The following is a 26,403-nucleotide window of genomic DNA, read 5'->3' on the forward strand; positions in this document are numbered from 1 at the left end:
CACCTCCCCACGCCGGCCTAGAGGTTCCTAATCCCGGAGGTGGGGCCCGCGGCGGCAATTTCGGGTAGGCTCAGGCGGAGCCGAGGCCGCGGCTGAGGCGGAAGCTGCGGCCGGCGGGGCGGGAAAGGGGCTGGCCCGGAAGGAGGAGAAACCCTGAAAAGAAAACAGCAACAAGAAGAGCTGCTCTGACAGAGGGGAACAAAATGGCGGCGCCGAAGGCGAGCCTCTGGGTTCGGGCTCAACTGGGGCTCCCGCCGCTGCTGCTGCTGACCATGGCCCTGGCCGGAGGTTCGGGGACCGCTGCGGCTGAAGCGTTTGACTCGGTCTTGGGTGATACGGCGTCCTGCCACCGGGCCTGCCAGTTGACCTACCCCTTGCACACCTACCCCAAGGTAGGGCCCGTCCAAACCGGGCTTCCACCTTTCCCAGGCCGCCCATCTCGGCTCCCCACACCAGTGTCGGCTCTGGGACCCTGGCGGTGAATCCGCCCTAGAGCCGCGATCTGCCCTTGTAGCCCCTGTTTTCCTCCTTAACCCCGCCTGCACCCCGTTCCTGCTTTTCATTACCGGAAGTTTGTGCTGCACTACTCGGTGATAGGCTGGGGGCCCCCACGCTGAGAAGGAACCGGTTGCTTTCCTGTGGGTGCTTGACGAGCGGCAGCAGAGTCGAACACTGGCGAGGAGGAGGATGCGGGTGATGACTGCGGGTCCTCGCCTGCAAGGAGCGCAAGGGGGGTGGGGAGGGAGGCGCCGATGCACGAGGCCGCGGAAGACTGACACCCATGTTTATTGAGCGCCTCTGTGGTTCGGGAGTGCAGAGTGGGGAGTCGGACAAGTAGACAATTTATTTCACTATAGTCTGAAAAGTGTTAAGCAGCCCCAGGAGTCGTGAGACGTCCAGAAAGGGCTTCCGCCTGTGTTGGCATGTTGCCGATAAGACCTGGAATGTCTTAGAGAAGCACCAGTTAGGTTTCTGCCTTCGAAAACAAAAACCAACAAACTACTCAGTGTGCGGAAGATGGAATCTGTTGGGTGGTAAAGATTAGACTGTCCTCAGAAGGGTGTTCACAGTTTAAGAGAGGGCCACCCTACTCGCACTTCCTGCCCCCTGCCCCTTGTCCTTAGCCCCTAGCTCCTAGCTGCTGCCTTTCCTTTAATTTCATCCCACTTCTCAAGTTGTTTTTCGGCCTCTTAAGAAGTCTGTTTACTCAGCATTCTAAATTGCTTGACAACTCTCCCCACACCTTCCCCATATATAATTTGGGTATATTCTCCCCCACACTTTACTTTATAAGTGCTTTTGCTGATGTTGCTGGGCTCTCTTTTCCCTCGTTTTCCCTTCATCTCTTGAATGCTATTTGCTTAACCGATGTGGCTTGTCTTCTTTGCACTCTTCAACTACAGAGTGGCTATGAAGACAATTCCAGTGACATTTACGATGTTCCATATTGGGAAGTGTTTTCAGGTCTTTGAAAAAGTTCCAAATGCTGTTACTTTCTGTACTTTGTTTACTTAATTGCATGAGGATTATCAATTTTTAAAAAAGCATAGAAGATGAGATTATTCTAAAACGTTCAGAGTGCAAGATATTAATTGAGAGAAATGAGAAATTAAGACTTCCAGACTTAAGTCAATGAATACTGCCCCTAACTACACTATTATCTTCTTACAAACAAATTTCACATCATTAAGAGGCTACTAAGAAGAAACTCATTAATATTGATTTGGCCTAGAATTAGGTCAAGACTTACTTTGTATTGTTCTAATGTTTGTTTTCTTTTTTGAGATTTTCCTAGCAAATATGTAGTATGGGGCAGAATGCTGGGAAAATAAATAATTTGAAAGGATATACATACTGGGAACCTTTCCGTTTTTTAAATAGCCACTGTTTTCTAACAGTTAGTGTTTTATTGATAAGTTATGTTTATTCATTCATTAAAGAATTCTTACCAGGAACCCTAAATCTTATGGCTCCCTAAATATCCTGGACTTAAAATTTATTGACTCTCTACTATCTGTTAACCTGTATGATGGGGAATTTATGTTATTGTATTCTCTAATTCTCAAAACAGTCCTGCAAAGTAGTGTTTGACAAGTAGTGTTTTAAAATTAAAACTAGGAAAGGTTAAGTGACTTATCGAAGGTCCTATGACAGAGAAGTAGTGGAATAAGAATTCAGTCATCAAACTGTTGCCCTGTGCTGTCACCTATTAATAAAATTGCATTACAAGTATATAATGTATTTATTTCACTGATTTCTATTGGCCTTTCAGCAAATTATAATGCTTTGCCATTCAAGAAAAAGCAGTGTGTGTTATAAGGAATTAGATGAATTTATAAGCTCACATAGCCTCTTCTGGTCTGATACTTTTAACTGGCACATACAAGAGCTTAATAAATGCAACTAGAACTGAGGTCCAAAAACCTTTGAGGTTTAATAATAAAACTTATTTGATACTAGATCTGCAGCCATCTCTTATGTATTGTTCTGCTGCATTAATTTTACTAATTCTTCTGCTGGAAAGAAATGCATACCATTGTATTCCATTAGTTGCTAACTGGTATATGCACATGCTGTTTCCTTATTAGGTGCCTGCCAGTTTGTACACAGTGGACCACACAGTAAGTTGAAGGGGCTTCCCCGTATGCACTAGTCTGTTTTGAAAACTATATGTATTTATCATAGAAAAAAAACCTGTTGAAAACACTGTTGTTAGTATTATTAAGCAATTACTATCTTTCAGTAATGAAGAACCATACGTCCATCCTATTTTGAGCTCCCACACGTGTACAGTGATACTTGTAATTATTGTTTCTTATTTTTAAAATCTATTATATTTAATATTACCATTTGTTAAGTACGCTCTATGTCTCAGGCACTGTGCTAGGAATAGCTGTCTTCTAGAATTATTGAGGAGTTTGGAGATAATAGCTATTGTCTCCTTTTGTAATGAGAAAGCTGAGATTTTGACAGGTAAAGTAACTTGTGCTGTTACTTCCTTAAATGGTTTGATTTAGGTCCAACTATTGCAGTAGCTTTTTCTGTATGTCACTCTGCTCTTGTTTGTGTTTGCAGTTAAAGTAAGCCAAACTTAAGCAATTCTTTTACATAGCATTTTTATACATGTATACCTCACTTTATTGATAGGCCTTTGTGACCCATTTGCCCCCTGAAGCTAGTCACTATAATCCTAAGATTTAAACACCATGTGGCAGAAGCACACCTTTGGTCATAGGGTACTGCTTACTTCTTTCTCTCTTTGTTAGGTTTCTGATTATGTCACTGTCATTTTTATTTTCAATTTTTTTCCCCACAAATTGTGACCACAGAATATGGGAAAAGGATGATAGTTTTAGCTACTAGATGTTTTTCTTGGTATCCCTTTTAAAATTAAGAATTAAACTTCTTTATGTTGTACAAATGTTGGGTGTTACTTCGCTCCTTTCATTTTTTTTTTTTTTCTTTCAGTTATAAAAGTCATTGGACAGTTTAAAATAAATCCTACTAACTTTACTTTCTTCTTGACCTTTTTTTACCTGAGAAAAAAAATCTTACTTTTTGGTAATCCTCCCTGTTCTTGATCTCCCTAGGAAGAGGAGTTGTATGCTTGTCAAAGAGGTTGCAGGCTGTTTTCAATTTGTCAGTTTGTGGATGATGGAATTGATTTAAATCGGACCAAATTGGAATGTGAATCTGGTAAGAAGCTATATAGAACATTGGTGTTTTCTTTGAGTTGTGTTATGTTTTTATGCATTTTCCTTAGAAAATGACATACTGTTTAAACTGGTCATCCAACATATTGTAGTTATTATGAATTTAGAGTTTTTAGGGTGTTTCTAGAAATTTCATGGGCTTTAAATTTCATCTGTTTGTTGAGACATTATTTATTTTGTACTATGGATCGAACACCTTTGTTTAAATATTCTGTTTAGACAAATGCAGCAGTAATTACTCTACCTGTAATTCATCATTACCTTTTCAGAGGTAGTATAATTTTCCTAAGCCTTTGAATCACAGGTTGGTTGACTTAACTTGAAGGCTTTTACTGAATCTGGCTTTTTTTTTTTTTAAATTTTATTAGTTACTGACGGACCTTTATTCATTTGTTTATATGTGGTGCTAAGAATTGAACCCAGTGCCTCACACATGCTAGGCAAATGCACTACCACTTGAGCCACAACCCCAGCCCCTGAGTCAGGCTTCTGACCAGTATTTAATAGTATATTCTTTGTTGGTCATGCTAGTGCTAGTAAAAGAAGTAACCAGAGGCTTTGTTACCAGTTGAATCACTGTTCTTTCCTTTTGCTAGAAGAGTTGTTTTTAATAAAATAAATCTATAGGGGCTCTCAGCACCACATAAAAATAAGTAAATAAAATAAAGGTATTGTGTCCAACTAAAATTAAAAAATAAATATTTTTTAAAAAATAAAAATAAATAAAATAAATCTATAATCAGGGCTCAGTGGACATTTATAAATAAGTGTAATGGAATTTCCCTAATCAGTACAGTTTATTCAGTGTAGAATATCACCTATCACCACACCAAGGCTCATATCCAGTCTTCTGTATTGTAAACTCATTTTTATGGCTCAGTCTTCTAATTGGCCATCTTTATATTTGCTTAATGCTGTTCAGCTTAATATCTAGCACCTCTGAGTTTACAAATTCATGACTGAATTGAGAAGAAAAACACAATTATTATATTGATGAAATGTTGTATCACAAGAAAAAAATGGCTTCAGTGAACAAAATGGAGAGAATATGTCTGGTAAAGGGCCAGTTTAATTTTAGAGTCGCCTACTAGACAACATTTTCTAGTTCAGTTTTCTTAGAATTTAGGGCGTTAAACTAATTGATTTATTTTATTTTTCCCTTGCCATTCTGATACCCTTGTTTCTCAACTAAGTGATCCGTTTATTAACAGTAATCTCAAATACTTATATAAATCACTTATTATTTCATCAACCTGAGGTAGGCAGTGGTATTTCTATTTTAGATTTTTAGAAATCAATGATCAGAGGTTAAACACCTCATTTTGTTACAACAAATGATGGAACTAAGACTTTGAATGACATCCTCAGGACACCAGTTCATGCTTTTCCCCTATATGATTGCCATCATATAGCCAGAACCTGGATGTATAATTAATAGATTATTACATGAAACATTTGACTTGTGGAAGGGAGATAATATGGAGTTCTATTAAAATATTACATTTCCTACTGTTATCAAATTTGGAAATTCATGTTGATGAAATACTTATTTAAGTATAAGAAATTTCTTTATAAAATGCCAAATCCTTTTTTTTTCTCTTCCTATCCATTCTCTTTTCATCCCCTGTCTCTTTTTAAATTTGACTGTTTTTCTCTTTCAGCATGTACAGAAGCATATTCCCAATCTGATGAGCAATATGCTTGCCATCTTGGTTGCCAGAATCAGCTGCCATTTGCTGAATTGAGACAAGAACAAGTATGAAACCATATTGCCTTTCAAAATTGCCTGCTCCATAGTTCTGACTTGTATTGGTTGAAGTGCTTATTACCCACTTGATCCTATTTTAAGTATTGTATTTTACATTTAGTTTTCATCAAACAAATTATATTTACAAATGGAAGTCAGTTGAATGACTTCTAAACAATGCTTTTCTGTTAAAAATTACATTTACTTCTATATTTTCATTTTGTTTCTTATGTTCGGTAGAGATATCCAATTTTACATGTGAAAAAACTGAGCATAAGAGAAATTAGTATCTGAGTCCTTTTTTTGCATCCCAGTTGCCATTACCTTAAGTCAGCTAATCATTGTTTTATATCAATATTGGCTAAATTATTTTTCACAGTTTTTCCACTTTAACCAGGTCTAGATATTTGTTTTTTCTAAATGCAAATATTATGTCATTCTCCTGTCTTACATAATTCAGTAGTTCCCAAATACATATAGGTATAATTTCAAATGATTATCACAGCCTAGCTCCTGATTACCTCTCCAGTGTCATCTCTTAAAGTTCCCTACTCCTCATACTCTATACTCCAAACATACTAGAGGAATAGTTCTTAATTTTATTAATTTTTACATAGGAAATATATGTTGCTATTCTTCTACTCCCCATTTGTGAAAAGTTTTCTGTGTCAAGCACTCAATTTTCCTCCATTTTGTAGGCAAGGTTATCAATATGGAGGAATTTTATGCATGTAAAGGAATATACATATTTACGTAGATACAAGTATAAATGAAGAGCTTGTACTCATTTTTCCACTATATAATATTCCATATAGGTGTATCATTTATGTAAGCAATCCCTTATTTGTAAATGTGGGGGTTTTTTTAAATCTTTTTATTTTATAAATGATATTCTATATTGTGCACATTTGTGAATATACCTATAGACTAAAACCATAGGTATAGAATTACTGAGTTAAGAGGTATGTGCATTTTTAATTTTGAGAAAAAGAGCAACATATTATGAAAAATCTACCCTTTAAAGTGTATAATTCAGTGATATTTAATATATTCACAAAGTTGTACAAACATCATCATCATCTAATTCCAAAATATTTCATTACTCTCAAAAGAAATCTCATACCCATTAGCAGTCACTCTCCTTCCGTCCTCTCCCCAACCCTTGGCAATCTATTGTAGTTTTAATTTGTATTTCTCTTAACCAACGTTAAGCATATTTTTAACTGTTTAAGAGCCATTAAACATTTCAAGTGTTTTAAGTTCCTTTTCTGCTTATTGTGTACATACTAAACAGTTCTCAAGTTATGACATGCTATTTCATGTCTGTTCCTTCTACTTCCCATGTGCCTGGTGAATCCTTGACTGTAGACAATGTCATTTCTTTACAAAACCTTTTTATCTACCCCTCACCCCAGTTGTGTATGTATATATACTCACTGTTTATACATACAAACTACCCCTCTCACTGTATGTACGTATCAACCTGTGTTGAAACTCTGTTTTATATAGATTATACAGATAAAACATAGATATTCATTGATGATTAAAACCACACATGATCCCCAGTCTGTTTGAATTTATAACCTCAATAAAATGCTTATTCAGTGAATCATTGAAAGAGTTCTCAACTATTAAATGGGAAAATTGGATCCTGAATATAGATCTTCCGATTCTAAAAAACTGTTCTAAATATCCCATAATGCCTTAGTGTTATTTCACACTAAGGAGCCCAGTGCTGCTAAATAAGTCAGAATTAGATAGGAGGTGATACCAATTATGTTAAATCTATCAGTAGCACCTACTACATATACTTAACCCTAAAATAATCTCCTCACCCTATTCTATTACCAGATATCTCACATGTTATGCATATATTCTTTTAGTTGATTTTTTTCCTTATTTTTATTAATGTTCGTAATAGCATGATTTATTCTACATGAAAGCATTAAAGATGAGAATGGTATGATTTGTCCCCTCTCATTCTACCTCTGAAGACCTTATTAGTCTGTATTTAATCAAATCTTAAAAGTCCATATTTTTGAATCTGACTCAAAAGCCTGCTATTGTGTTAGAGGGGACAAGTAGCTTATGTGTTTGGTGCAATTAAAGAAGCCTGGAATTTTAGGCTTTGCCATTAATTAATTTGCATAGGTATCTAAAAGTTTAATGCTAATGATTATGGTGAAATCGTGTAATTATTTATTCCATATCCCAGTAAGGATTTGAGGAATCTTGAACATACATATATAATATATTTCTCATTATTTAAATTTTTTGTTTGTTTAGCTCATGTCCCTGATGCCAAAAATGCATCTCTTGTTCCCTCTAACTCTCGTGAGGTCATTCTGGAGTGACGTGATGGACTCTGCACAGAGCTTCATAACCTCTTCATGGACTTTTTATCTTCAAGCTGATGATGGAAAAATAGTTATATTCCAGGTAACAACCATGTTTCATAGATTCATCTAAATAACAACAGTAAATGTATTGTTCTTAAAGAATGTCTTGGCATATAACCATATACTCAGTCACTTACAAATACATGTGATCAAATAATACTTATTTGGCCTTCATAAAAATAGGGGACATGAGAACACTGTGTAATTTGCCCTTTCTTGTGCTCCTAGAAGCCCTATCTAAAGCCTTTTTGTTCTTATCTAATTGGAACTTTGAGTCATCTAAAATTTTTGGTAGTTAAATTGATAAAATTGAAATCTTTAGATATTGGAAATAAGAATAATTAATATATTTTGCATGTAAACAGTGGCAGATAGCATACAGATATTAGAGGAAAGTAATATGACATAATATTTAGTTGTTTATAATTAAAAATATGCTTTTTCTCATAATTCTTTTAAGAGAACTTGTGGGAAAACATTTTTCTTATTAGAGATAACTTTTCCTCTCATGTACCATGTGATTTGATAATAGCTGCTGTTCCTAGAAAATTCAGTTACACTAGGCATTTTATATATGCAGTTATCCCTGAGTTAACTATGGGGGATTTGTTTATTCCTGAGTTGTCTATGAGGGATTTGTTCCAGTAACTTCTGTGGATACTAAAATTTTAAGATGCTCTAGACCTTTATATAAAATGGTGCAGTATTTGCATGTAGCCTACACAACCCTCTCATGTACTTAATAATGTGTCATGTGTCACTTAATAATGGGACACAGTCTGAAAAATACATGATCAGGCAAGTTCTTTGTTGTGGAAACCTCACAGTGAGTACTTAAACTAGAATGGCTAAAACATGACTACATGCTACAGTCATGGGACCACCATCAGATATGCAGGCTGTTGTTGAACAGTGCATTACTACATTTTAAATCATCTCTAGGTTACTTATAATATCTAACGCAGTGTAAGACAATGTAAATAGTTGTTATACTGCATCATTCAATGACAACAGGGAAAAATCTGTACTTTTTCAGTACAGATTTTTTCCAAATATTTTTGATCCATGATTGGTTGAATCCATGATTGCAGAATCTAAAGAAGTGAAACCCATGGATGATATATGGAAGTTAACTATATTATCTCACATCTTCAAACAACTTTATGAGGTTATATTATCTCTATTTTATTGATGAGGCAACTGTGAGTTTAGCTTGTTTTTAAGGTCATGTTGCCAGTTAAGTGACGGAATTAGGCTTCAAATGCAGGGTACTTTAGCTCCAAGGCAAGTATACCACATTACCATGCTGTCTTCCATTTAATTCCGTAAATTCCTCAAATTTGCCAGTCAATAAATTATGTTGTGACACTGTCTTCCTCTTAGATAATATGGTATACCTTTTAATTATTGCCATTTAAGCGGTTTACTGAATGGCTAGTATGTCGTTTTGAGCACTATCCTAAGCTTGGGTCCCCTGTACCTAATAAGGTGGTAAGTAAAACACAGAAATTTTCTGACTTTATATTTATGGGCATGGTGGTACATGCCTATAATCCCAGCAACCTGAAAGGCTGAGGCAGGAAGATTGCAAATTTGAGGCCATCCTTGGCAATTTAGGGAGACTTATGTCTCAAAATAGAAAATTAATAGGGCTGAGGATGGGGCTCAGTGGTAGAGCATTCTCCCAGGATGTGTGAGGCCCTGGCTTCAATCCCCAGCACTGAAATAATTAGTTCATGAGCAAATTCTGTGTTCTTAAGCTACGTAATGCCATTAAAACTTAAGTTGACTGAGAATGGAGCCCTCACTTGTTCCTCATTAGATGTGAGATTAGCTGTTCTCTGTAGAATTTGTGTCAATTTGACTGTAAATAGGATAGAGGAACCCCATTTCAGAGAATTAGAGCTATATAAAAGATGGAAAATATGGAGTATTTGCCTACAGTTTATGAATTGTTAATACTTAGAAAAGAAAAAAATAAATATGTGTTTAGCCAAAAGTTTTTGTCAGCTGAGTTATTCCTGATCAACTAGAGTTAGAAATTATTTTTACAGGTTCTAGTGTTTAATGCATAATTTGCCTCTTGCTCTCTCTCTGGCTCACTTTATTTGGTCAGAAAATTAAACTGCCTAAATAGTTGATGATTTCAGAAATCTGTTTCTTTGCAAAGCACTAGATCTAATGTCAGGAAATGCAATTAAAACATATTATAATTAATATGTTTTATACCAGACTTCTGTTACATTTTCTCAGCTGAAGTGTTTATAGAGATAATATGTTATAGAACTTGCTGTGGAAAAAAAGTTTAAGAAAGACAAATGACTTAACTGCTTTCATTATCATTTTAGTCTAAGCCAGAAATTCAGTATGCACCACAGTTGGAGCAGGAACCTACAAATTTGAGAGAATCATCTCTAAGCAAAATGTCCTGTAAGTTTTATTTTAAATGGCTTGGATAAAAACATTAGTAGTCAATCTGGTTATAGTAGGGTTGATTTTCCACCTGCATATTTCTAATTTACTAGGTCTGGGAGAGGATCAGAGAATTTGAGTTTCTACAAGTTCTATATTTTGCTGATGCTGTCATCTTGGGGACCACACTTGTGAACCCCTGTTTTTAAAACATTTAGGTTGTTTCATTTTTTGAGTATGCACTAGTGAAATATTCTGGTATTTCCCAACAAATTAACCAAATATTAAAACTAACTATCTCCAAAGTATGAGTTCCTTATTCTATTCTATTCTATTTATATAATTTTTTTTAGTTGTAATTGGACACAATACCTTTATTTTATTTATTTATTTTTATGTGGTGCTAAGGCTCAAACCCAGGGCCTCACACATGCTAGGCAAGCACCCTACCACTGAGCTACAACCCCAGCCCATATAGTTTTATTCTCATATTAGAAGTGAATTTTGGGGCTGGGATTGTGGTAGAGTCCTTGCCTAACACATGCAAGGCCCTGGGTTCGATCCTCAGCACTACATAAAAATAAATAAATAAAATAAAGGTATTGTGTCCAACTAAAACTAAAAAATAAATTTTAAAAAAAAGTGAATTTTAACTCATAGGATCATAAGACATCAAGTTAAAACACAGCTTCCTTTTTAAATTTTACAGACTACCAAGCCAGGCACATTCCTATAGTTCCAGGTACTCAAGAGTCTGAGGCAGGGGGATCACAAATTCAAGGCCAGCCTGAGCAACTTAGTGAGAATCTTTCTTTGTTATAAAATAAAGTATAAAAAGGGTTGAGGATGTAGCTCAGTGGCAGAGCACCCCTTGATTTAATCCCCAGTACAAATAAATAAATGACCTTACTTTAAATGCTGATTTAATTAACTTCTGATTATATTGGCAGATAGGAACTGTGGACAATTATAGCACATAACATACGCAAGACCATCTTTTAATTAGGCTAGAATAAACCAAATTCTGTCATTCAAGCCTACATGTAATTAAACAGCATCAATGTCAATAAGAATTTGAAAATAAGAAAACCTTTTATGTGGTAGAATATCCATTTGGTTTTTGATGTACCAAAGGAACTTGCAAGCATATAAAATGTGTTAAGATTACACATATAAAAACTGTTGAATATCTGTGCAGTGAGTATATCTAGAGGTAAACATTTGAGACTAGCTTTTAGAATATAGGATGTAATAAATTTGTACTATTATTTCAGCAGATCTACAAATGAGAAGTGCTCAAGCACACAGGAACTATCTTGAGGATGGAGAAAGCGATGGCTTTTTAAGATGCCTCTCTCTGTATGTATGCCTCTTTTTGTGTACAGAAGATAAATTAAATGTTCTATTTTTTTAATTGATGCATAGTTGTACAAATGTATGAGGTACAAAGTGATATTTTGATGTATGTATACATTGCATAATAATCAAATCAGTAATTAGCATACCACCTCAAATCTTTATCATTTCTTTGTGGTGAAACATTCAAAACCCTCTGTTCTAGCAATTTTAAAATGTATAATACATTATCATTAACTCTATGCAATAAAATGCCAGTACTTACTATAACTGTGTACCTCTTGACCAGCCTCTTCCTAGCTCTTCCTCTCCCGTGTTACTTTAGTGAAATCCAAGCAGATTGTTTTGTTTTCCACAGTGTAAGAGCATTCTACTTGTTAGGATTCCTTGATTAATGTTAAAAAATGTGCTTCTCTAGATATTTAAATGAAGTTCTAATTTAAAATATGTCTGAATGGTTTTGGGATCTGATTTTGTTGTTGTTTTTATGTGAATGGCCAGATATGAGGCTAGAGGAGACAGATAAAGACTATAAGAAAGGCTTGGGCTGGGGATGTGGCTCAAGCGGTAGCGCGCTCGCCTGGCATGCATGCGGCCCGGGTTCGATCCTCAGCACCACATACAAACAAAGATGTTGTGTCCGCCGAAAACTAAAAAACAAATATTAAAAAATTCTCTCTCTCTCTCAAAAAAAAAAAAAAAAAAAAAGCTTTGTATCCTACACTATGAAATGTCATCTCTAAGCCAGGGATTTTTAAGTATGACAAGGAAAACAGGAGACAGGAGTAAAGGGTACCTTATTCTTTCTTAGGAAGGACTGTTGAGCTTTCTGAGGGTAAGAAGAGGATTTTATCAAGTGTACATGCTTGCACTCCTCCAAGGCATTCTAATATGAGTCTTCTTATCTTCTCTCCTCCAAGGCATTCTAATATGAGTCTTCTTATCTTCTCTGCTGCCTTCCCCACAAAGGTTGGGGAGTGGGGGGGTTGTGTCACAGTGGGCTATGTCACTTACTGATTGTTTTCTCCTGTGTCAGATACCAGACCAAGCACTTCTATACAAGTCTTAACAGGTCTGTTTCACAATGTGTACACTCTAATGGGCTGTTCTGTCTCAAATATAATGCTACAGTTGTTCAAACTGTGTGCTTCCTACAGTTTCTTAGCAGGTTTTATCACATATTAATAATGTTATATGGCACTTTAAATTAATACCTTTTCTAAACAAAATGTTTAAAGACTATGTAAGAAATGAGGGTTTAACTTTAAATTTCTTCTTCCTTTCATTTATAAACCTGCTTTTGACTTGTGCAAAAAAGAAAAAGACAGTTTTTCTCTTGCATTTATTTAGGTTGTTTTTGGTTTTCGGTTTATTATTTATTTTGCAGTTTTAAATTTGTAGAAACTTAAATAATTGCCTAATCTAAAATTATAATTGATTCTCAATAGTACATTACCTGGCATTTTTGCAGGGGGGTGGGGTGGGGGTAATGGAGATTGATCTTTGGGGTGCTTTACTCTACTGAGCTACCTTCCCAACCTTTTTTCTTTTTTATTTTGAGACAGAATCTCACTCAGTTGCTGAGGTTGGCCCTGAACTTAAGTTTTTTTCAGATAAAGTGTCTTACTATTAAATGTATGAAGTATATTACTGTTTATGGAAGTCCAGGACTGTCACAAATTTGACCAAAATAGGCAGACAAGAACCAGACAGAAGTGGCAAAATAATCAAATATAATTTTCAGGAAGAAGCCTCTATGTGAAGGATAAATTAAAGGATCAGGCTGGAGAGCTTTGGTAAGTCAGCAAGAAATTACAAGGCCTGAACTAGGGCTGTTGATAAGCAGAACAGGAGATAACAGAGATAGTTGAGACTCTATGATGTAGGGATTTCTTTGTTACTGAGGTTGAGGAAGAAGATGAACTTTAAGATTAGCCCTGGTTTTCTTTTCTTTTTTCCCCAGTATTAGAGATGGATCCTAGAGCCTCACATGTGCTATGTAAGCACTTTACCACTGATCTACATCCCTAACCTTTTTACTTTATTTTGAAAAAGGGTCTCACAAAGTTGCCATGGCTGGCTTCAATCTTGGGATCCTCCTGCCTCAGTCTCCTGAGTAGCTGGGATTATTAGGTTTGTGCCACCATGCCTGGCTGGGCCCCAGTTTTCTGTCTTTAACAAGTTGCTAGTGCAATCCAGTTATCAGGTGTATCCTCATTCATAGAAATAGATTCCGTAGTTCTCAGAGTAGGGCTGAATCATGTAGAGAAAAGTAGGTGTTTTTTCCATTAAAAATATATCTTACTCTTTTTAAATTGGAATGCTTTAAGGCATAACAGTAAATTTCCCTGCATTTTAATACAGTACATTCTCCAAAATCCACCTCTTTTGCTGGGAGACAATGTCTGGGTATACTATTTCTTTGGTATGTCCAAGAGTTGACAAACCATTAAGTGAATGGGTTATGTTGGTAAGTACAGATATTTATTAGGTAGGATCTGATGAGCAGAAATGTGAAAAATTAGACTACCATATTGATACCCAAGTTTCTCCACTTCCTCTTGAAGGTGAGGTCTGCACAAGCTACAGGTCTCTGCAGTGGAGAAGTGTTGCATCTCTTAATGGCCATGCCTTCCAGTGTTGCAACAGACCCCAGCAGCTCACTATCAGTTTCTTCTTTCTGAGTTCTTGTCTTATGAATGGAAGAATGAAATCCATAGGCCAGGATGAATGAGTGTAAGATTTAGGCATGTAGGATTTATTGAAGAATAGAAATAAGAACAACTCCCACAAGTTGAGAGGGGACGGAAGAGAGTTGCCACCTAAGTGTACTAGTCTAGGGGTTTATGTAGCACTTGGGTCAACACTGTTGGTCCGAATTCATACTAATCAGGGTTTGGAAAAGTACTATTGATTCAAAATTATGCTACTTAAGAGTTTGGAAAAGTACTAATGATATTGGTTAGCCCTGAATCCCATTCAGGGTTGACTTACTTCCATTTTCTCACAAGTCACATATGCTCAGTGGGGGTGGGGGTAGGGTCTGGAGCTGCAGTGCTGTGTGGAGCTGGTGTCCACTGGGCAGTGCTGAGCTCTGGTGGGATGACAGGTCAGTACTCCTTGGCTCACCTGGGGTGTTGGTCTGTACCTCAGGCCCACCATGTGGTTGGTTCCTTGTGCCCAACCCCATGCTGTCTACCTGTGCTTAGGCCTGGCTCTACAGCTCCACCACTCTGCTGCTATGTCTTGGCAGGGACCAGTGGACTGATGCACAGCTTGGCAGCCAATAATATACAGTTTTTCAGAATGAGATTCTTTTCTTTCTTTCTTTTTTTTCCCCTCCATAGTGCTGGGATCAAACCTGGGGCCTCATGCATGGTAGGCAAGTGCTGTACCACGGAACTATAACCCCAGGCCCAGAATTAGATTCTTAAACATTTAAAAAAAAAAAAAAAGCTTGACTTTTTCCTGTTCTTTGAATCTTTTTGTTTTATTTTATTTTAGGTACTGGAGATTGAACCCAAGGGTACTTAACCTTTGGGCCACATTCCCAGCCCTTTTTCTGTTTTATTTTGAGACAGGGTCTTGCTGAGTTGCGTAGAGCCTTAGCCTTCTGAGCTGCTGGGATTACAGGCCAGCACCTCTAGGCCCAGTTCTTTGAATTAAGTCAATTATGAAAAAAAAAAAATTCTATAGTAACTGATTCTCTTAACTTATCTCTGCCTAAAGATTTTTTAATCAAAATGAAAATACAACTGTCTCTTTATTATGGTATATCATAATGGTTACAAGGTGCCTCAGATGAGTTCTTTTAAATTCAAGAATAAGTAAATTGTAGCAGTTAAATATTTGAATTGTTATAGGTAAGCTGAATTTTGGAAGCCAGTTGTGAATCTGTTTGTAAAACAAATGATCATTTTTTAATTTACCTAATTCATAACTTTTTGAGATATTGAGTTTTCCTAAAGTATAATGTAATGCCTTGCAAAAAATAACATGTGACACTTAATATAATTAATTTTTCAACTTATAGGACACTTATTTGCCCTAGAAAGTATTATTAACAATAAAGTAGTTTAATTTTATGTATTTAGTGAAAAGTCAATGTGTTTGATTTTATTATTATCATCATTATTATATTTATGAAAGTTATGTAGCCATGCTACAGAAACTTTAGAAATGGAGGAAAGGACATCATATCACCCTAATGCACTAGTTGCTATTATAATGTTTCCTTCTATTAGCATGTTTTAAAAATACTTTTAGATAGTACACAAAGTCTTAATTATATTAATCAGGTAAGTATAAGGCTGCTTGCCTTTAATTATGTGAAGACTCTTTTGTTTTTTATTTTACCAAATTTTAATATGACCAATTGTTGATTTTTTTTTTTTTTTTTTTCCAGTAACTCTGGGTGGATTTTAACCATGACTCTTGTCCTTTCGGTGATGGTGTTGCTCTGGATTTGTTGTGCAGCTGTTGCTACAGCTGTAGAGCAGTATGTTCCCTCTGAGGTAAATTTAATTCTTACCCTTGGGCCATTTTAAGACTGAGCTATATGAAACCATTTTAAGTGCTTTATTTGTTTAACTAAAAAAAAAAAAAAAACAAGGCTAACAGAATGAGAGAAGATTTGGTGGTTTTAATCTGGTTCAGGTTGGCACATATGAAAATTACAGGTTTGCAACACAAGAATCATTGTTCCTGGTTTTCTATGATGGTAACTACTGTGGTGACGTTAATGTTGATTGCCTTGAGCAAAGTGTCTCTTCCCAGTTCTCTGAGACTGAAAAGAACTATTAGCATTCAGTTTCTAAGGTGGCATAGAGATGACTTGTAGAACCACTTAAAATTTTAAATTAATTGCCACAAATGTTAAGGAGTAATTATTGCTTTAGAAGCAGTAAAACTAGGCTGTTTGATTCTGAGTTGTTGTGTTCTGTAGCTAACCCCTAGAGAGCAAATACTATTGTGACTTCCTTGGTAATTATAATTAAACTGACTCAGGAAATATAACTGCCAAGGTAAAGAATTTTTGTTTGGAGAAAATGCTGTAATTTAAAACAAATAACCCAATCAATAAAATGGTCAAGGACCTGAAGAGACACTTCTCAGATGATGTACAGTCAGTCAACAAATACATGAAAAAATGTTCATCATCAGTAGCAATTAGAGAAATGCAAATTAAAACCACTCTTAAGATTTCATCTCACTCCAGTCAGAATGGCAGCCATTATGCATACAAACAACAATAAGTGTTGGCAAGGATGTGGGGGAAAAGGAACACTCATACACTGCTAGTGGGACTTCAGATTGATGCAGCCAATATGGAAAGCAGTATGGAGATTTCTTGGAAAATTGGGAATGGAACCACCATTTGACCCAGCTGTCCCTCTCCTCGGTTTATACCCTAAGGACTTAAAAATAGCATACTACAGGGACACAGCCACATCAATGTTTATAGCAGCACAATTTACAGTTGCTAAACTATGGAACCAACCTAGATGCCCTTCAATGGATGAATGGATTAAAAAAAAGTGTGGCCTATATACACAATGGAATATTACTCAGCAATAAAAGAGAATAAAATCATGGCATTTGCAGGTAAATGGATGGAGTTAGAGAAGATAATACTAAGTGAAGTAAGCTGATCCCAAAAAAACAAATAAGGCTGATTTATAGTGGGGTAGGGAGCAGGAGCATGGGAGGATTAGATGAACCCTAGATAGGGCAGAGGGGTTGGAGGGGAAGGGAGGGGGTATGGGGTAATTAACGATGGTAGAATGTGATGATCATTACTATCCAAAGTACATGTATGAAGATACGAATTAGTGTGATTGTACTATGTATATAACCAGAGATATGAAAAATTGTGCTCTATATATGTAATAAGAATTGTAATGCATTCTGCTCTCATATATAAATAGAAAAATTTGCATTAAAAAATCTAAATATAAAAAAATGATGTAATTTGATGATTCAACTTAGCATTCAAGGAAAGAAAGTTATTTATATAACTATAAGGTAATGGTTTTTGACATCAGATCCAACTGAAATAAACTGGAGTTTTCTTCTGTCTCCAAAGCACCATAGAAAGAGAGAAAAGAAGAAACGAGGGAAATTAAAATAAAATCTAATAGTCATTGGCATGGTTGAGTAGACACAGGTACCTAGAAAGTAGACTAGGATGGTGTTGATAACTAACATTTAAGTAGTTCTTATAACTCGCAAAGTATTTTCATATATTTTGTATGTCAGTACAGTGTCCAGCAGTATTCTACAGCAGGTTTTATCATTCCATTTTATAGATGAATAAACAGGCTTACAGAGTCTAGGTGACCTTTCTGAGATCGCATAACTATGAAAGTGTTGATGCTGGAATGAAGTTTATGTCCTTAGATTAACTCCTGTATTTTTTACTGTATACCATCTTACTATGGCTGATAAGGTGTTTAGTTTAAGTGGCACAATAATAGTTGTATAAAGTGTTAAGGAAAGCAGAGAATGTGCTGTACTGTAAAAGAGGCTGTGCTTCTCTAAGAAGATATATTTTCCAAAAAATGTGTGGAAAAAATCCATTTGGATATATTACTTTTAGGCTTTAACTCTGTAGGTGAAACCATACTTGGCCTAGGTAATAATTTTAAGTACATTTTTTATTATAAAAGTATTGTAATAGTTTAGAAATTTACAAACTACATATTTAAAAAAGCAGGAAAGTCACTCATCGTATCTAGAATTTTGTGTTGCCCTTTTTTTTTAGTATAAGTGATTTTTGATACATATTACTGTTTTTTATTTCCTGTTTTAGAATATTGTAGTATAAATACTCTACCTCTTTTGAGGTATTTTCTCCTTTGTTCATTATAAAAATAATTTTACATTTTATGTAATGTTAGAGAAATTACTTAGATTTTCATGGCCAAAATCACTTACTTGGAGAAGTTCCCAGTGATCAAATTCCTTATGTGTGCTGATTTTTCTCTTGCAGAAGCTGAGTATCTATGGTGACTTGGAATTTGTGAATGAACAAAAGCTAAGCAGATATCCAGCTTCTTCTCTCGTGGTTGTTAGATCTAAAACTGAAGATCATGAAGAAGCAGGGCCTCTACCTACAAAAGTGAATCTTGCTCATTCAGAAATTTAAGCTTTGTTTTAAAAAGTGTCATAGACACTTAAATTTCCATTCTTCTAGAGCTTTTTAAAATGGTTTCATTGGACATAGCCTTAAGAAATCACTATAAATGCAAATAAAGTTACCCAAATCTGTGAAGACTGTATTTGCTGTAACTTTACCTGTATTTTTTTCCTAGTAATTTAAGACATGGATGTTTGGGGTTGTGTTTTTATTTTACTAATGTCTGTAGCTACTTTGTTAACTGCATTGAATTTTTCTTTTCTTTCTTAGCCAAATTCTACGAGCTGATCATTGTTCTTCCCCACCTCCTGCCACAATACTGTCAGTTCTCTTAGCTAATAAACTGACTACCTAGTAGGATGCTTCTGCTCAAAAATGGCCCACAAACCTGTAATTTGAAATTTAGCAGAAAATACTGTTTAATGACACTACATTTTCAGTTGTATTGAACTGAAATTATTAAAATTTTATTTGAATAATTATATGCTGAAATTTGAGTATCTGATTTGCTTGGTCTTCCCTCCTGCCCTCACCTAACCCAGAAAAGAATTATTAGGTGTTCCATGTCTACTGCTGTCTAAATAGGTAGCCAGGGTTGAAGCAAAAATGAGCCTCTCAGCAGTACATTTAACGTCATTTTGCCCGGGCTGTATGTTTTTGTTAGTGAGTCTTTCCAGAGAACTATCTGTTCTCCATCAGATAGTGTCAAGTATAAGGTAACAATATTTTCAGAGAAAAATTTTCATTTTGACACTAAGAGTTACACTCTTGTAGTACAGAATTAGGTATAAATTTCACTTGACAAAAATTAATATTACCATTCCTTTACCTACAGTAATACAAATGTAAAAATAGGAGTGCTATCAGATATAACAATATGTCAGAATCCAAATCTGATTCAGTATAGTTACACCACAAAATGTGGAATAATTTTGCGAACCAGTGCTTTGCTTAATCAGAGCATGACTGACAGTTACAGTGGTGCCGTTTGACCAGAGTGAGTCACACACTCACCCTACAACCTAGTCTTTAGATTTCTCTGAGTCAGAATACAGTTAAGCAGCTTATCAAGTAAGACTTTTGGTCACAAAATGCAGGCCTTGATTTTTTAAATAGTTTGTCTAGATTTGGAAGATAGAGGGCTGGAAAGTTTTGAATACATCCAGATGAAGAAGAGAGGAGGGATTGCTAACTTGTCATTGCCAAGAAAACATTCCTTATTTTTGTGAGAAAACAGGGAATAGTTTTTGAGTTACTATTAAAAAAAATTTTTTTTAAAGCAGGCAAGTTGTCATCTCTCCCATCCATAGTGTATACTTATATTTCTTAATCAGACACGGGTTTAATTGTAAAGCACCCAGTAAAGCAAACTAAGGGGAAAAACATACAGAAGTCAGAGAGCCCACTGTTAAGAAAGGCCTCCCTTATAAAAACAAAGCAATAGGAAGAAATAGCTACATAGGAAGAAACCACTATACAATTGTCCCATATTCTTCCACTTCCCTCTTGAAAATGTTGATCCAAGATTGGGGGTGTAGCTCAGTGGTAGAGTGATTGCTCAGCATGCTTGAGGCCCTGGGTTCAGTCCCCAACACAGCAGAAAGTATCCAAGTTTAATCAAACCATTTCTACTCTCGTTTGTAAGAGATAATTCATTGTGTGTGAAAACATTCCTGATCATTATTAACCACTTAGATATTTGTCTCCTTTTACTTTTGGCATGATTAAACCAGACTGAGAATCTTCACCATCGTATATATCCACACAAAATTAGTAATTAAAAAATACCTATGGGTAAATGGCAGAAAGATCAATGGAAGGAAGGGAGTGGGGAGAGAAAGGGGAAGGAGAGGCACTGGGTCTGGATTAGACCAAGGTATATTCCATGCTTTTATAATTATGTAAAAATGGACTCTACTATCATATATAACTAAAAATAACCAATAAAAATTTTTAAAACAAAAAAACTGACATTTTAAAAATTGGTTTCACTTAAAAAATTGTGAGCTGGAGATATATAGCTCAGTTGGTAGGTAGAGTGCTTGCCTCACATGCACAAGGCCCTGGGTTCAGTCCCCAGCACCACAAAAAAATAACAAATGCCCCCAAATGTATACAGCATAAAAATGTTTCTGATCTTGAGAGTCTCAACTGAAGCAATAAACTCCAGGCCCCTTCTGAGATAACAGTTTTGTCCTTTGACAGGTGCAATTTTACACAGCTCCTTCTTCCTATGAGGCGTTGTCTTCTCTCTGTCACACAGGAAGCATCTTCCTGATAATCTTGTCTCTGGCCTAAGCAAATTCTCCAGGCCCTTGAGTCTAGGTTCAGGTCTGTAATCCAAGAGACATACTAATTCAGGTGATTACCTAGAATGATGTAGGCCCAGGTTGCACATCTTTTTTTTTTTTTTTTTTTTTTTTTAAGTTGAAGATGAACACAATATCTTCATTTTTATTTATTTATTTTTATGTGGTGCTGAGGATCGAACCCAGGGCCTCATGCCTGCAAGACAATCGTTCTACTACTGAGCTACAACCCCAGCCCTTGCACATCTTTTCACAGAACTTCCTGGGCACTCTTATGATACATTTTGGTAAATTAGGAATTACCAGATATCAGGTTTATCAGTCTTATCTCAGATTCTTGGCAGTGCCTCCTTCATCAGGGAATCTGAGCATAGAAATTTGCTTTGGTATTTCAGCCAAAAACCAGCAATTTACCTTTTGTTGCTTGTCAGGCTTTATCTTAGAGAAGTGAACTGCTTCTATCAGGATTTTGTTTTATTCTCTTCAGGGGAGCGGAACAGGGATTGAACCCAGGGGTGCTTAACCACTGAACCACATTTCTAGCCCTTTTTGCTGTTTGAGACAGGGTCTCACTAAGTTGCTTTAGGCCTCACTAAGTTGCTAAGGCTGGCCTTGAACTTAAGATCCTTCTGCTTCAGCCTCCCTAGTCACCAAGATTACAGGCCTGTGCCACCACACCTAGTTTGGATTTTTAAAATTCATAAAATAACTCCATTTTAACTTATGTGGACTTGAGTTTTCAGGGATCACATTGGGGATAGTGATCTAGAGGTTTCTGGTTACCCTTACTACCACATCAAGGCAGTGATTTTGCCCAGACATTCTATTATAGATCCACAGTTAACCATGCAGCAACAAGTTGAGAGCCTGAGTACCAGGCCCTACACTAGGTGATAGGGTTGCAGTAAGGCCCAGTGCCTGACTCCAGATGCTCAGAGTCTAAGGAGAGAAATATTGTTATTAATATAAATCCCTAATTCCAGGAAAAAGTAAGCCAAGTTTGAACCTGGAGGGAGAGGGAAAGTCTGTTGAAATACAGGGAGCAGTATCCTAGGCAATGGGAACAGTAGGCTAAAGGGCTAGAGGCAAGGAGGTAGGAAACTGTGCATTGTAGACTTGAAATACAGCATAAAAAAGCATAGCAATAGATTGAGCTAGACAGATGAAATAATCAAGGATCTCTCTAAACCTGGTCTTGATCTTGAGCACAGTGGAGAGTCATTGCAAGGTATTTTTTTAAAAATTTTATTTGTATATGACAGCAGAATGCATTACAATTCTTATCACATATATGGAGCACAATTTTTCATATCTCTGGTATATTAAACAAGAGGGTAACAATGTTTCAGAATAATTCACTTGGACCATAATGTGGAAGATAGGGCATGGCAGCTCGCATATATAATCCTAGCAATTTGGGAGGCCAGGATCCTAAGTTTAAGGCCAGCCTGTGCAACTTAGTGAAACCCTGTCTTAAAATAAATAATAAAAATTTGGGGGTTGTAGCTCAGTGACTCAGTGATAAAAATTCCCCAGTACTTGGGGCTGGGGTTGTGGCTCAGCGGTAGAGCACTCGCCTAGCATGTGCAAAGCTCTGGATTCAATGCTCAGCACCACATTAAAAAAAAATAAAAAAGATATTGTGTTCAACTACAACTAAAAAACAAATATTAAAAAAAAATTCCCCAGTACTGTGGAAGATAGACCAAAGGGACAAGTCCAGAGATCAACAATGTTTTAGTCCCATAGTACTCCTTTTTTTTTTAAATGCCTTTATTTTAATATCATTTATTTTACTGACTCCTCAGCCCTTTTTGTTGTTTGACACAGTGTCTCACTGAGTTGCTTCGAGCCTCACTAATTTTCTGAGGCTGACCTTGAATTTGCAATCCTCCTGCCTCAGCCTCCTGAGTTTTAACACGCACTGGCTATTTTACTAATACTTTAAAGTTCTTATCTATAAAGCTACTTTTCCCCTCACGTTGTTGTTTGGATGGTAACCCTAAGCCTGTTCTCTGTGTCTTGGTCACAGTCAGTGGTGCCAAGCAAATTGGGAAGTTTGCTCTATGGGCCCTGCTTCTCAGCAGACTGCTTCTTATTGGGCTAAATTTTTAAACTAAAATACTAGTCAGTGTCCCACCATCCTCTAATTCTAGGTTTGCCAGCCAGCCTCTATGAACTCAGTATGCTGCTAAGCTCTGCCTTCCAGGTGTCCAGTTTCTATGCATGTCCTGTTGTCATGTTTGAGTATCATCAGTATCACCTTTTTAATCTCTTTCCTTGACTACTCGTTCTAGAATCTGGAGCAGAGGGATGTTAAGACGAAACGAATTTTATTAAAATATCTTCAAAAGTTTGTGATAGAGTAGTGTAGGCATTTTTTTATTGATATAAAATAAAATAAGGGGCAGTTCTAAAATTTACATAGTTTCAAAGTGACTTTAAATATGTGCAATGACTATAATTTAGCTGTCTGTGGTTTCTATTGATGAAGTCACAGGTACTACTGATACTGCTGTGGATTGCTGCCTACCTTCATAATTGAAAAAAATGTTATCTTCAGCTAGAAGTTGGTAAAAATAAAGGTTTTCTTTTCCCCCAACAAAACTCACTGAACCCCTGGTTTAGAGGTTGTCTGATTTTATTTTGTCATTGTAAGAGTCATTTATTTTTGTTTGCTTGATCAGTTCTAAATTATTTGGGCTATTTTCCTGCTTCTTTTTTTAATATTTATTTTTTAAGTGTGGTTGAACACAATGCCTTTATTTAATTTATTTATTTTTATGTGGTACTGAGGATCAAACCCAAAGCCTCGCACATGCTAGGCGAGCGATCTACTGCTGAGCTACAACCCCAGCCCCTTTTCCTGCTTCTTATGTGCTTTTCTTACTTGTTTGTTGTTGTTTTTAATTTTTAGTTGTAGATGGACACAATATCTTTGTTTTTATTTATTTTTATGTGGGGCTGAGGATCGAACCCAGGGCCTCACGTGTTCGGGGCAAGCACTCTACTGCTGAACTGCAGCCCCAGCCCACTTGGGTTTTTTTTTTTTTTTTGCAAAATTAGAATAGCAATAATTGAAGGAATGAAATCAGCAATTGATTGGAAATGAAAGGTTCCAGCAAAAGCTCTTGGTAATGTTACCTGCTTAAGATGAGTACCATCAAGCTGTCATTATTGAAGCTCCAACTCTGCAAATGTCATGATACTTAAATGTATAAACTTCAATAAAAATTGGATCATCTGCATTAAAAAAATATTATGATGCTATGTTTCCAGAGTGCCTTAGATAATTCACAATGGGGTTTACTGATTCCCCACTGATATCAGCTAAGCCCTTCACAGCAGTCTCACCCCTCTACTTAAAAGGATTCTATTACCATCTCTCTAGGAAAAGATGGGGTTAATGTCTCCATTTGATGGTTGAGGAAACAGTCTCATCCAGGACTCCAGGGTGATGGGTGGCAGGAGTGACAGATGCTGAGGCAGGGACTGGGCCTCTGTGGTGCCCACTCAGCCTTGTCCAGTGCTGGCCCTGGGCTAAGAAGCAGTTCCGACCCTCCAGAACATCTCTGTAACTGGAAACAAACCCAGGCATCCAGAAAGAAACTCCCACCATCAGAGGGTGCACGCTCTTCATCCTACACACACTCTGGAAATAATACCCTCACCCAGTTCTTCAGATGAGGGAACTGCCACTTGGAGAGGCTTTGACTTGTCACCCTAAGTAGGTATTAGCCCAGCAGAGTCAGGGTGAATTCCCAGGTCGGTCCAACTCAAGCTGGGATTGTCCCACCCAGGGTCCAGGGGTTTCTAGTGGCTGCAACCAGGCTAGGATGGAGCCAGAGCCTGCAGCAGAGACAGGAAGATAAAACCAGGGGGAGGAAGGAGGGTCAAAGGAGGCTTCACGAGATGAGACTTTTACTTGGTTTGGGCAAGAAAGAAAGGTAGAGGGAGTCAGCAAAAGTCACTCTAAGCAAGTGACAGACTGGGATTTATAACCCATATAACAAATCATTCACATCCAGCATAAAGAAATCCATGGAGAGCCAGAGCTGCCCAGTTGCCTCAGGGACAGGGCCACTGAGGTCCTGACAGGGTTGCCATGTTAGGGGACTTTACTGTCATCTACCAATGCTACACTGGCCTCTACTCCTGCATCAAGTGTGAATGCCGATAAGAATGAAGGATATAGAGTAACAACCCCCAGGGAGAAAGAAGGCAAACATTGGGCTCTAGACTTTCATCCCAATAACAATGGGTTTTGAACTCTTGTAACCTGGTTTCCTGATTTAGGCTTTGAACCTGCACAACTGGTTTCCTGACTGCCCAGCCCCCACGCTCTAAGTCTCTAATGATTAAGTCACACTAAACATTCTGCTATGATTGACTTTAGTTCAAACCTATAAAACATAGACCCCTCCTGTGATGGTTGCCATATTCCTTCCCTGAAATTGTGCCATTCTGCCACTGCTTAAGAAAGAAAGCCTGCCGATCGGTGAGGTCTGTCCCTGTTTGGGTTACTTGTTTACAACCACTACCTGGCCTACCTGGACACAGACACAACTTCATGGAGGTCTTAAAGGAATATTTCTACAATGTGTGTAAACTGGGCCAAGTGTTCAACTTCTCTTAGGCTTACTGTTGTGGATGACTTGTTCCTTGAGACCGGCCCAGTGAAGGTGCTCTCCCTCAGCTGCTGTGACATGGTTCCTGGGGTGAGGCAAGCAAGCCCCTGGTGGCCCCGGTCCCTTCTGGACTCATCTGCTCTGTTCCCCTTTCCAGGCCTGCAGCCCACCCTAGAGGCCCCCTCCCTCAGCTGCCAGGAGGAAAGGACCCAGTTGGGTCTGGGCCACCAGGGAGGAGAGTATACTCCACTGCCTCTGGGCCCAGCTGTCCAAGGTGACACATGCAGGCCATTGTCCTGTGATACAGAGAGTGTGTGTGTTGGAGCCCCAATAAACCTGTGGTCCTCCCTCAAAATAAAGTTAATCCATAAATGAATAAAAAGAAAACATTCATTTAAAAATGGGCAACATTGGGGCTGGGACTGTAGCTCAGTGGTAGAGCATTTGCCTGGCATGTGTGTGGCCCCAGGTTGGATCCTCAGCACGGCATATTAATTAATTAATTAATTAATTAAAAGATCAATTGACAACTAAAAAATATATATATATTTTTTTAAAAAAGGGTGACATATAAGAAAAAGCAACTCGCCAGGGAGGAAATCCATAAGACCAATGTATTTGTAAAGGGGTTGGCAGCACAGGGTGGGCGGGGAGGGGTTTTTCAAATTTATCATGCATTCAAATCTCCTGGGAATCTTGTA

The 26,403-nt window shown here is 37.1% G+C and overlaps 2 protein-coding genes across 6 annotated transcripts in view; one reads left to right on the forward strand and one right to left on the reverse strand.

Moving 5' to 3' along the window:
• Tceanc2 (transcription elongation factor A N-terminal and central domain containing 2) overlaps window positions 1-746 on the reverse strand; it is a 37,424-nt gene extending 36,678 nt beyond the window's left edge. For both annotated transcript variants that reach the window (XM_048815339.1, XM_048815340.1), the window contains exon 1: window positions 567-746. The gene's annotated coding sequence lies outside the window, so the exon portion shown is untranslated. The remainder of the gene's footprint in view (window positions 1-566) is intronic.
• On the forward strand, window positions 1-19,247 carry Tmem59 (transmembrane protein 59). 4 transcript variants are annotated; one of them, XM_015484962.2, is made up of 9 exons: window positions 7-392; window positions 2,589-2,621; window positions 3,591-3,696; window positions 5,375-5,469; window positions 7,747-7,899; window positions 10,208-10,289; window positions 11,546-11,630; window positions 16,033-16,141; window positions 18,619-19,247. In XM_015484962.2, the coding sequence occupies exons 1-9, from the start codon at window positions 204-206 to the stop codon at window positions 18,772-18,774; spliced, it is 1,008 nt and encodes a 335-aa protein (XP_015340448.1). In that variant the 5' UTR covers window positions 7-203; the 3' UTR covers window positions 18,775-19,247. The 4 variants fall into 4 exon arrangements, with proteins under 4 accessions (XP_015340451.1, XP_015340448.1, XP_015340449.1 ...); XM_015484963.2 differs by having other exon boundaries at window positions 11,549-11,630; XM_015484965.2 differs by lacking the exon at window positions 2,589-2,621 and having other exon boundaries at window positions 1-392; window positions 11,549-11,630.
• The last annotated feature ends 7,156 nt before the right edge of the window (window positions 19,248-26,403 follow it).

This window comes from Marmota marmota, unplaced genomic scaffold, assembly GCF_001458135.2.
Source record: "Marmota marmota marmota unplaced genomic scaffold, marMar, whole genome shotgun sequence".
Lineage (NCBI taxonomy): Eukaryota > Metazoa > Chordata > Mammalia > Rodentia > Sciuridae > Marmota > Marmota marmota.